General features: G+C 36.3%; 1 protein-coding gene across 1 annotated transcript in view; it reads left to right on the forward strand.

Moving 5' to 3' along the window:
• LOC134531610 (H(+)/Cl(-) exchange transporter 7) overlaps positions 1 to 4,292 on the forward strand; it is a 176,136-nt gene extending 171,844 nt beyond the window's left edge. Inside the window, exon 17 of the mRNA XM_063367361.1 lies at positions 3,874 to 4,292. Within this exon, the coding sequence (XP_063223431.1) occupies positions 3,874 to 3,975 (102 nt within the window). The 3' untranslated portion in view covers positions 3,976 to 4,292. The remainder of the gene's footprint in view (positions 1 to 3,873) is intronic.
• Positions 4,293 to 13,378: the final 9,086 nt, after the last annotated feature.

Here is a 13,378-nt window from a genome sequence, read left to right on the forward strand (position 1 = left end):
CCGCAATTATTCTGTTTTTTCTTTTGGGATATATTGTTTCCTAGGGTTTTTCATTGTATTCTATTCTTTTCTAGGGTTATTTTTATTGTATTCTGTTGGTTTCTGTTGTAATTCACTCCCTTGGGGTTAGTTTTTTCTAGTGTTCTCCATTTTATTCTGTTTATTTGTTGATTTCTATTGTAAGGCACTCCATTGGTTTCTGTTTTATACCAGCGTTTTTCATTGTTTTATGTTAGTTTTTGGTGGTTTCTGTTGTAAGGCATTCTAGTAATTCTTGTTTTGTTGTTTTCTGTTCAAAGTTATTATTTTGGGGTATGTTGTTTTCTAGTGTTTTTCATTGTATTCTGTTTTATTTTGCTGGTTTTGAGTAGTTTCTGTTGTAATACATTCATGTTGTATTTGAATATTTTTAATTTTATTATGTTGTTTTTTTTTTTGTTGTTTTCTGTTCCAAGTTACTATTATAGGATCTGTGTTGTTTTTTTTTTTTTTTTTCATTGTATTCTGTTGTATTGTGTTGGTTTCTTTCATAAGTCACTCTGTTTGGATATCCTGTTTAATAGTTTTGCAGTATCTGTTGTTTTCAAATGTTTACTATTGAATTCTGATATATGTTTTGTCGGTTTCTGTTGTAATGTTCTTTATTTGGGTCTGAGGTTTTCTAATGGTTCCCATTATATTCTGTAGGTTTTGTGTATTAGTGTTTTATTAGTATCAATTGTATTCTGTTAGTTTTTGTGATTTCTGTTGTATTCTTGTTATGTTAGTTTATTTCATTAAATTCCATGGGATTACTATGATATGGGGGTTTCTACTGAGTTTCGTATGAATATTTTATGTTTTTATTGTTTGAATTGGTTTTTAATGTTTTTTCTTAATTTTTGCTTTGTGTTTTAGTTTTATTTTAGCTTATTGTTAGGTATTGTAGAAATCATTTAGATAATATACCAACAATAATTTAACAATCCAATGAAACCCACGAAAATTCAACATAACCCAACAGTAATTTGTATGATAGAAACCATTAAACAAAAATTGAATCCAATAAAAATATAGATAATTTTAATGGTTTTTGTAGCAGTTTAAAACAGAAGTCACTCAAATAAACCTGAAACAACAGAAAGCCCTACAACAAAAACAACAGAATCCAATATAAAACAAAAACAATGGTAAACTCTAGAAAACAGCATACTTCAACCAAGTGTCTTGCAATAGGAACTAACAAAAACCAATAGAATGTACCAGTCCCTCACATAGCACCTCCTCATATTGCGTGAATTTATTTAGCATGATGTTAATTTTACTGCTCCAATATTGAATAGCATATCTGTAAATTTCAGTTAGCACGAAATCACCACAGGCAAAAAAAAAAGAAAGTCCAGCGTGACACCACGAAGTCTGCTTCAACTTGGTAAACAACAATGTGCCGTGGCATACAGTTAGCTATACAAAGGGGGAAGAGTTTTGCACGCAGGTCTGACTACGCCATCGACTGATGTACAAATATCAGGTATGGCAAGTCCAGTTACGGCTATTGAGTGTAAAGGACCAAATGTTTTTACGTTCGCACTTATGCCGCTGGTCCGTACTGTTTTCACCCGGCCACAGACCGGTCTGTGATGAACTTCACTCTATAAACAGTAGCCAGTGGCAGGCAACTCGCATGCAAGCACGCACGCAAGCACCTGTAGCTGAATCATATTGATATTGGAATCATAGCTTCCAAGTGAGAGCTTAATACATAGTGTTCAAGTATTTGAGACAAAACTATGTATAAGAATTACGGCGTGCAGAATATTATGAAGGCCACACAGAGTACTTTCCAACAGAAACCAGCAGAACACAATGAGAAGTATTGATTGACAACTAAAAAGAATAGAAAACTTTACAGTGGAAACCAACAAAACACAATATAATACAATGGAAGTCACTTAAATACAACAGGAAACAACAGAACTCCTTGCAACAGAAACCAATAAAATGCAACAGGATACAATTGGAAACACTAAAAAACAACACTAACCAATAGAATACCTTACTACAGAAAACAACATAAACCAACAGAATACAATGAAAAACATTAGAAAACAATAGACCCCCAATAAGTAAGTGACTTGCATTAGAAACACTCAAAAAACAATAAAATACTATGGAAAACACTAAAACCCAAAATATTCTGTTCAAAATTAGTTCACAACAGAATCAATGAAAACCAATGAATTCAGTATGCTTTAATAACAGACCAACAGAATACACTGATAATTTTTTTATTTATGAGCCAATATCTCCCAACAGGAATCACTGAAACCCAATAAAGTCATTGTGTTTACAACAGGAAACACCAAGATTCCTGTTGTGTTTTGTCGATTTTTGTTGAAAATTTTTGGAAAAAAAAAGGGGGGGGGGGTGTTTATACATTTACATATATACATGTGCATACACACATACAGACACCACTCTCTTCTCTCTGTCACACACACACTCACTCTCTGGGCCCCCTAATGTCAGCAATGGTTTTTATATCTATCTTGGATATGAACATAGATGTATAATTATTTTTTTCACCTTTTCAAGCAATTCTGGAACATATAGAATCAATAGATTTGGCAGGTGAATTGGCATGTACAACTGTCGTAAGCATGCCAAATTTGATGATTATAGCTGCCTTGTAAATATTGAAAATATATAATTATGTCTTAAAAATGTACACATTTTCTGAGTTTCAATCATATTGTAAGTTGTAACTGATGGAGATATGTTAAAAAGTCAAGTAACCAAAAATGTAAATCTTATCATTTTCCTTATCCTTATCAAGTTTGAATACATTAGCTGTCTATTAGGTGGAATAATACCTGGTTCAAATAATAATAGAACAGTTGTCATCAAACAGTGCCGAATGTGATGATATTAGTCTCTGAAAAGTTTGAAAAACAAAAAATATTTATAAATTTTGTACTGAATCTATGTTCATAACTCAATCTAAGTTATAACTGCTGGAGTTAACAATGAAACATTATTGGACCACAATTGTAATTTTGTTTAACTTTGATAGACCTGCCAGTTTTCATCAAGTGTGAAAATCTTTAGAAAAATATGTGAAAAAAGTACTGCTAAATTTGGCCTAGTACAAAAAAAATTATATCTGTTTAAGTTATAACCGACACAGGAATGACAAAAAGTCACAGAATCTAAATTGTAGATGTCACCAGATTCAATGTAACTGCAAATCGTATTTTCAAATGTCCTTCCTTTGGGCTACAGTGGACCTCCGAAGATGGTTCTGCACCGACTTTAAAGGTGACTGTCCGTTTAATTATTTTTATTATTATATTCATTTTGATTTGGTTAGGTATTATTATTTATTATATAATTTTGCAATAACAATGCTATAAAGCTTGGTAAGTTTTTTTATAGTTTTTAAATTTTGGGGGCCTAATTTAAAAATTTCAACTTCTTTTAATTTTCTCATCAGTTGCTGTTCAAGACTATGAACCAGCAAAATGTCAAGTTTCTAAGTTTCTAGCTCATCTGGTAGTGGATAAGTATTTCTATAAATGAGTGAGTCACATGTGCGGATGTATGTATAATTAGATGTAGTACTCATATATCCATTACATAATTCTTTAATACATTTAGAAAATATGGCCACAAATCCAGGCTCGAAACATGCCAAAATGTAAGATAGTACCAAATACAACCTATTATATATGAGCAAAACATTTTCTACAAAAAAATTTATGAGAACCAAAATATTCTAAATATAGTTAATTATATGCACTTTGACTTTTCTTCGCTTGTGCACTGTGGTAGTTGCATAGTTGTGGTGTGCAGGATGATACAGTCACGTGACAGCCATGCTGGTGCTGTTGGCAGGTGGTGGGCATCGTGACCCGCAAGGACCTCGCCAGGTTCCGTGTGTGGCGCCACCAGGGAAGAATGGGCATGGAGGAGCTAATCATCTCGGAGGAAACCTGACTTCTCCGTGTATTGCCTTATCAAACAAAGACTTGGTGTTTGTGCTGCCAGCATGTTGGTTTTATGATGTGCCTTTTTTTTTTTTTTTTTTTAGTGTTTTTATATACATAGTCTATATTGTATATTTCATACCATCAGTTAATGGTAAAATGTACATATGTATTATGAGCAGTTTTTAGAAGTTATTCAGTTTAGCTCTAAACTTTGTTTGTAGTGATATTTTGATAAACTGTTGAAAAATGTTTTAAATTTCTTATCTTATAATGTTATCGCTAATGTTTTGAGAAAGTTAATTAAAGTTTTGTTCACATGTAAAAGTTTTTTACTGGGTGTATAGTTTAGCTTGTACAGTATTACATATTATTATTATTATTATTATTATTAATATTAATATAAATTCCGCAGCATTGTAACCATGTCACAATTAAGTTGCAAAATTATATAGTAGCTGAATTTTTAAATTTACAATTCTCAGATAATTTTTAAATAGAAATACAACATTTTTAATCCAATAGCAAATGTTATCAAGGATGTTATGAAATTAAGTAGAAAATCTTTTCAAGAGTTAAATTACGTTGCTAATCTGCGTATAAAATAACAATATGTTTGGGATAAACTAGTGCAAGAAAACTTCCATAAGTTGACTACAATTATACTTTGAGGACACCCATTATGCCTCATCACCGCCTCACCAGGGCCTGTGCGATGTGCGAGCGATGGAACACACCCTGTGCAGCGCAGGGTGACATGACCTGTCGACTGTCATCACAGGATGTGTGTCGTTTCTGAACCAACTAAATATTTCTTGTAATAAACCATTACTCATAAGTCATTAAATTAATTAGGTTTTAGTTTAAACCTTAACATCTGTTCTTAAAACGTGATCCATCATTCTTCCTTCATACAACTGACTTCAATTCATCCATATTGTAAGTTCTGCAAACCTCGTTCGTCAGGCACCATGGCCATGACCTGGTTCGAATGTAGGTTGCTGAAATAACAACTTCAATTGCAATTGTGCAATTTTGAGAATGGCTTTGTTACTCAGCCAGGGCCCGGATCAAGCCCCAGGCGGCATATAAACCATTGACTTGTCTTAAGACATTTGCCAATTTTGAGTCGAGGAATTTGGCACTCACGCCTTTTTGCACCCACGAGGAAAGTTTTTAATTTCTGGTTTTGACAGCCTTCAGTTTTGTGATGTATATTAGTATATTTTTGAGGAGTGTAGCAAACCCCCAGTAAACCATAATTACCACTTTCGCCTTTACACCCTCATGAGGCTCAACCACAAAATGGCCACTGTAAATACCATTGTCTGTGTTGCACCCCATAGCAATGTGTAACATTGAGCCATGGCTCATATCTCAAAAACAGGCCACGTCAGTGGACGATTGTGTATGAGCATATGAGGTGTGAATAAATTATCCTACCAGAGTACCTGCGTTTACATTCCATTTATATTAGTACTACCATCCCAGGGGACTAACATTCTGGTGTTTCTGTCCTGTTACAAAACTCTACTATCCAGAGTCTACAACAGGCATTGTTACCCCTTTGAACTAGCACACAAGTCTACTCTCTGCTTATTATTTGGCACCCTTGGCACCCACCACCCCAACACCGTTAAGACAGCAGTAGATGTCAGTACTGTTGTCAGCAAACATCTGAAGGTTATTATCACGGGCGTCAGGTACCATCTCCAGAGGGGTTCAAGGAGAAGGGGAGATAACCAGTTGGCCACACACCCCCTCTATGCTTTGTGCCATTCTAAAAACTTTGGCTTTGTTTCACAAAATAAGGTTCTTCATTATGGAGCATGACAAATGCCAAAGCCTGAAATTGGATTCAGAATTTAAAAAAAGTTCACATAGAAGATCTGCACAATATTTGACCACCATAATTTTGAACATATTGATTCACAAACTACTAATAATATGTTCGTTGAATGATTCTTTCAATGCAGAAGATTTATTTACGTTTGTGTGCATAGGAGAAAGGTACCAGGGAAATAATTACATTTTATTACTGGTATGGACACACATTGCATCAGCCAATGAAACCAAAGTAGGTTGGCTCTTTGGCGCGAGGTGGAAATTGTTCACATTTATCGTCATGTCATGGCAAAAAAATGTGAGATATTAACCTAGGTTGCTCAGGTAATTCCTTGTATAAAAATAAATAATCGTTAGTTTCTAGATATGTGACCCACAACAAATGTACATTAAATTCATGAAAAGTTTTAATGTTGCTTAATTATTGTTTACTAAAATTTCTGTTTAACCTATCATGCTCTTAAATAATTTTGCAGTAAAAACATATTCTAAACAGTCAACTGTTTAAAAGCTTTAAACAAAATATTGTAATAGATCAATATAGGAAAGTCCAGCCACATTCTAGCGGTGGGGCCGTGTCGTACACCGATAGCGCTTATTTGACAAGGGTATTTTGGCCATTTAGACTTTACGTTTTTTCCACGTTGTCTGCAATTGTGGTTATTTATTGTGGCTGGAAAAGTTTGTCCAATGTTGGGTTGTAACATTTACGATATTGCTAACTCCTCGAAGTAATTTTTGAAGTTAAAATTCCTTAGGCGCGTTGGTGCCGAAGTCGTCTGCATGTGGGTTTCGCTTATACGAACACCGGAAGTCATATCAAGCTCATCGTTGTGCCAAATAAATCTCTGTGGTAGAAATAAATTTCTGGAATAAATATAATTTCAGTATTATGCGTGACTAGAAAATTGAAAGTTCTAAGAATCAAATCCCGTCCGGTTCAAGTTCTATTTTACATTTTATTATATATTTATTATATTTTAACATCATAGTTAAAGAAAGTCATATTATCTCTTGTTATTTTTTAAGTAAGGGTTATATAAATTTAAATTCACAGATCAGTCTGTTGGTTTGGTTATTTTACAATATGTAGGCATATAACTTTTTTTTTTTTACAAACTTAAATATAAAGCAGAGTTCATATTGTTTGTTTGCATGTTTTTAATACAAATTGAAAGTTTATTCCAAGCTTGATGTAATTGTACACTCCTGACCTTCACAATTAGTTGAATGTCATTGTCTACATAAGATTCCTAAAAGCCATCCTCATTACCCTTTCCCACCCTTTAGAACGGAACTTTGGTACTATTTAGTGAAATTTTGCACAACTGCCGTTTAAAATTAGAGTAATATTACTGTCTTCATCTAATTGTGGAAAATGTATGTCTACAACCTTTATGGAAACAAATCTCAATGAGTATGAAGTAAATAAGTTTTATACCTGAAACATTTCATGCTTGTTTTTTTTTCTTTATTTATATAATAAGGTTTTTAAATGCATTTATGTAAATACAATGGTAATTTTCTAGAGTAGGCACTCTTATAAAAAAATTATACAAAAATCTGCAAATTTTATTTTTGAGTTACTCTCAGTCTATTTGATGACTGCTAAATAGCATTGCAATATTTCAAATAGTTTACCATAGTTCACTGTTTTGAACAGTTTGTACACTTAGGTTAGCTACATTTGAAATTCTGTAAATTTGTTATGAATGGTTGGTTAATTTATGTTAACGATATTGTTACGATTTACCGCAGGTTCATAAACGATAGCCCAACTAAAGATTTTTATCACACTACACAGTTTTATTTATTGCCACTACTTATGTCACTTACAAAAATCTTCTAAAATGGCAAAAAATTAATTACACTTAAAGAAATGTCAATTCCCCAGTCACTCATTCCATACACCTCGCTGGGCCGCACCTCTGGCGCAACTCTCGCCGCAGCACCCCTCGTGGGTCTCCGCCGCGGGACTCCGTCGCCACCGACGCACTTCCCCTTCGCCGAGGGTCCGCTCAACTCCTCACTCGCAACTTGGCTCGGGACTCCGCCACGCCCGCGACTCTATCGCCCGGAAACTCCGCCATGGGAAAACTCCCGACTGAACACTCCGAACTGACTCCCTGCCCTGACGTCCTAGGGCATATATATAGGCTCCGGCGCAATTCCAGAACTCACGAGAGTGACCGGGGCCAGTCGCGTCATCGCGAGCCGTCCCGACGGCAGAAACCTCTCGAAAACACGTGTCGGCGGCTCGCGTAACTCCGCAGCTGGCAGGTTTTGGATGTCAAACTAACAGTGATGTGCGGGGGGAGCGGAGGGCTGGAGGGAGATAAAGCGGCGACCCAGGTGCGCACAGGACATCTCATGTTACGGCAGCATGTGATGCAGTCCAGCTAGCTCTGCACCTGCGTGTGACGTGGCCTTGCTAATGTTCGTAACAATATTAAAAATACTTAACGGTGTTTTCGGAACAGTAGTACTCAAAAATTATATTTTCAGAGTTTTCTTTGTTTTTCAGATAACCACCAATTCTACAAACTTTATTAGTTTACCAAGTTTCATGAAATTACTTATGAAATGAGCGATATCCAAATTTCAGGTTTCATTGTTAAAAGTTGTATGATCGTTGTCCTTTTATCGTCACTTTTAAGTTAGCTAATTTTTCATGCTCTTTAAGTCAATATACAGTGAAACCCCGTATTTACGTTAACGGTATTTACGTTTTCCCGTTATTTACCTCCTTTGTTTTTGGCCCAATTTATTTTCCATAAGGCGGTATATGTCGTTTTCACGCTTGTTACGTCGGAAAAGTTGCTTCATTCCCATTATTAACGTCTCGTTCAGTGTTTACAAACACAGAAACATGGCCGCCATAGAAGAAAGATACATCAAAAGCTGCGTATGTGAATGCGTTCGCGTCGTGAACAGTGCAAGTAACCTTGCACTATTCACAGTACTTCTATTTCCACAGCTTTCCGCTACGAGCGCTGGTAGTATCATTGGCTTTAGCGGTAAATGTATTTGACACATCTTTAACTCTTTGTCGTTATTAATATCTGTGAGAAAATGGAGAAAGTGAAACAACGAAAAACTATTACCGTTGCCGATAAAATCAAAATAATTGCCAAATTCGACGAATATGTTGGATCACGTGTGGACCTTGCGAAAGAACTTTCAATCCCTGTGAGTACTCTTAACACCATCATCAAAAGCCGAGAAACCATCACTGCAAATGCCGCGCAATGTGGGCCAAGTGCTAAAAAACGTAAATATTTTAAGGACTCGAAATTCAAACAGCTGGAAGATATTCTTCTTCAGTGGTTTTCTGGTGCACGTGCCGCAAATTTACCAATAAATGGTACAATACTGAGAGAAAAAGCACGTGTTATTGCCTCTAGGCTGGGAATTCAAGATTTCTCAGCTTCCAATGGATGGATTGATCGGTTTAAGCAGCGTCACAATATTGTTTACAAGGTGGTTTGTGGCGAAAGCAAAAGTGTGGATGTGGAGACTGTGGAACATTGGAAGGAAAAGCTACAGGAAAAAATTGCTGGGTTCGACCCGAAAAATGTTTTCAATGCCGACGAAACAGGGTTGTTTTTCAATGTTCTACCAGACAAAACCTTTAGTTTTAAAGGGGAAACGTGTCACGGAGGTAAGCTCAGCAAGCAACGGATTACTGTATTATTGCTTACCAATGCAGATGGAAGTGAAAAATTTCCCCTTTATGTCATTGGCAAAGTGAGGAAACCTCGATGTTTTAAAAACATCAAGTCACTCCCAACAAAGTACGAAGCAAACACCAAAGCCTGGATGACCAATGCTTTGTTTCAGAGCCAGTTGCATGCATTTGATTCAAAAATGGCTTTGCAAAATAGGAAAGTTCTTCTTTTCATAGATCAGTGCTCTGCTCACAAAGCAACCATCCAGCTTCGCAACACTGATATTGTCTTCTTCCCAGCAAACTGCACGAGTGAGCTACAGCCCCTTGACTTGGGTATCATTCAGGCATTCAAGTTTTTGTACCGCAGATACCTAGTTTCAAGGGCAGTAACAATGCTTGATGTTGGAAAAGACCCTTCTTTGATGAAGATAAATCTGCTGACTGCATTGCATTTTAGTGCAAGAGCCTGGAAAGAATTGAAAACATCAACAATTCAAAACTGCTTTGCAAAAGCTGGATTTGTGTTCCCAGAAAAGCCTTACACTCTCAGTGAAGAAGATTACAGTGACATTGAAGATTTTGAAGGACATGAGAGGGTGTTGCAGGAGAAAATATTTCAAGCTTACGTGGATGTGGACAGTCAGGTGATCACTTCGGAAGTGCAATGTATAGAAGATATTGTAGAAAGCCATGTCAGTACTTCTCAACAGGATACTGACGAAGATGATGATGATGATGAAGAAGTGACAACACCCACGAGTAAAGATGCTCTTGCTGCTCTTCAAACTCTGCGAGACTACATTGGAGTATCTGCTGGTGAAAACTGTGATGGTGTTTTTGATAATTTTTATACTTTAGAGAAGCAGATCATGTGCATGAACACTCAAAGATGCAAGCAAACCAAGATTTCTGATTATTTTACAAAGAAATAGACCTAAGTTAGGCATGAAAGTTTTTGCACATAAGCCTACAAAACTTTTTTATGGTAACATTTTATCATGGCACACATTGCTTCAGTGTTGTATTCACACAATTTTATAAGTTATATGTTGTAAATTTATTTTGGTTTACATAGGCCTAATGAAGGATTTTTTTAAGATATTTCGTTCACTGTGTCTTTTTTTGATGTCTCTGACTACTGAAGTAAAAGGAGTGCATTAAACCAGGTATGTTACATTTTAAAAATATGTTTCCCTCAATTTACACTTTCCTGGTATTTACACTTTTTGACTCTGTTCCCCTGAAAAGTGTAAATAAGGGGTTTCACTGTATTTATGTAGATAGTGAAAACTTGTTTTGATTATGAATACACTGTTTTCATAGAATCTATGGAGTATAAATTTATTACGCTACGACAATAATTTTTAAAGCGGAAGAGAAACAATGTGTGCCGAGATTGCCCATTGTAATACAGTTGATGCCAGCATTTGCCATGTTAAAAGGTCTGAGTTTCCTATAAGTTCTACTACAATATTTGTTAACATTGTATTATCCAAGGAGTGGTCTCTAAGACATGCAAATGTCTGCTGTCACCTCCAACTCAGTCATCGCGACAGACACGGATTCCATCACATGCAGCATGCTATAAACAGTCTCATTCTCAGATTGCAGTGCACGGCTTATGGCATGTGCTGTTGCCAAATCTCTTAACACATTACGAATTTCAGGAGATGTGTTTCTTTGGAATTCTGATTGAACAAGAAGTATATTGATAACTCATATAGTAATTTTATAATATTTTATACCATCACACATGAATTTGTAATAAATTGCCACTTTCTTTTTTACTCTAACTTACAAGAAAACCTTCACATACATTCGTTGGTAGGAATTCATACAATAATTGTAAAGTGAACTTGATAAAGGAATTAATAATAACATATACCTTCAAATCACTATTGATATCGCTTACCAAAGATAACCGATGCTTCTATAATTGCATTGTTCACACTCGTTTTTTTTAAAATACTCAAAACACTTTCAACACAATATTGTACTCCCTCCCTGGTAGCCTACCAAAGTAGTTTCTTTTTGGTGTTCCAACTTCCATAGTTATCCACATCAAGGCAGAAAATAAAATCACATACCGTATGTGAATAAATAACCAGTCAAAATTGTAACTGTACGAGTCACCTGAGACAGTGCGTTACTAGTTCGCGACACGCGGCAGAAAAGGCAAGCTGGTGTTCAGAAATGCGTGTTGTAAAAAATATATGAACTAAGGAAGCCTTTATCTTTGAACTTGCAGAATGTAACCCAACTTTTCCAAAAACACCGCTGTGTTTCCTCTTACAAAGCAGTTTCAGAAGGAGCCTCTATTACACTGCGCTCTTGCACTGATAAGACAAGTCTTCACAGCAATGAACACTAAATCTGTAGGAGCAATTGAGATGGTATTGCTTTTAAAAACAAATTCCATTCATTGTGAACATCTTTCATGCTTTCGACCCCCATCTATCTTTAATAGCAAAAAAACTTTGCTACTGATCAACTTTTTGATGTGTCAGTTTCTGAAGTGCATTTTTTGATTAAAAAAAATCATATAACTGAAACATAATGTGTTTAGGTTTTGAGATTTGTTTCGAGGCATCCTAAAACATTACTTTATAAACAAAAAATTCTGAACTTAATACACGTGTAGGTTAATTTTTTTTTATGTGATACACTTTGAAATACTTCAAAAACGTTCCAAGTGAGAAAGTTAGATTTTAAAAAAAATTTGGCCACTTAAAATACAATTAAGTATACAAAATAAACATCGCCTGATGCATATGTTGTTGCTTTACAATATGCAAAACCGCTTTGTCCAAAAAATACAATTTTAAATTTTTACAACATATAGCAACAGCACTTGGAGACACAATGACAGTGCTAATGGCAGTCAGTATGTGTTAGAAAGAGAAAGGAAGCACCCATTTATTTCCACACTGCAATCTAAGAGTGGTATGCTCTATATCAGAACTCACACTTATGAGCACTACATCGATACCCAAATCAGTTCAGAGTGCACTATAATCTTGGAAGGTACTGTTGCCCCTCAAGCTCTTCCAAACTGTATGATGTGCATCCCTTAGTTTTTCTTTTAACAGCTTGATGCCTACTGCCTAGGTGGGGGTGAGGTACAAGGTAACGGAATCATTGGACATTGCTGATAGTAAGAGGAATACTGAGTTGGTTGGGGTTACTTGGAAAGGATGCCAGCTAGCGGGTTGGAGTGAAAAGTCATTGGCTAGCCCCCAGCGAACAGGAGATGGATATGGCTTAAAGGGTCATGACTTCACTAGTGGCAATGGTAAGCAACAGAGTCGTTGCCCGGCGAGGATATCTTGAATGTAGCCCCCAGGATGCTGCTAACTATACAGTGCAAAAAACTTTACACTGCTACTTGCAGCCATCCTGGTAGAAAGCTGCAAACACACTAACCCTTCGATCGAGGTGGCTGCCTGGGGAAGGATTTAACAGCAGTATTGACTATCGACCTTGCCGTTCCTAGACTGTTAGTCCACCCATTGTCACTGTGGTGCAACATAACCGCCTTAGTAAACCGAGAGGACATCAGGTTTCGCATCAAATGTCCCATCCTTTCCCAAGTACCTTTATGGAGATTGATACCCCATTAGAATTGTTGAATCGTGGCACTTGGGGTGAGGTGGTTCCTAAAGGGGTGGCCGATGCACGAGGGTAGTTTTGGAAGGAGGTACAAGCGAAGACTGGGAGGATGATGCAGTATTAGGGCTTGTATGGTTTTGGGCCAGGTGTGGCGAGCCTACAGCACAGGGGTCTTGCTGCTCATCATTTTTTTACAAGTGAATAGATTCAAGCTCATGGTCTCTGCCAATCCAGGCCTTGGTAATCTTGAGGTGGGACATGCATCCGTATTGTCCATTGCAACGCAGAT

This window comes from Bacillus rossius, chromosome 5 (genome assembly GCF_032445375.1).
Source record: "Bacillus rossius redtenbacheri isolate Brsri chromosome 5, Brsri_v3, whole genome shotgun sequence".
NCBI lineage: Eukaryota > Metazoa > Arthropoda > Insecta > Phasmatodea > Bacillidae > Bacillus > Bacillus rossius.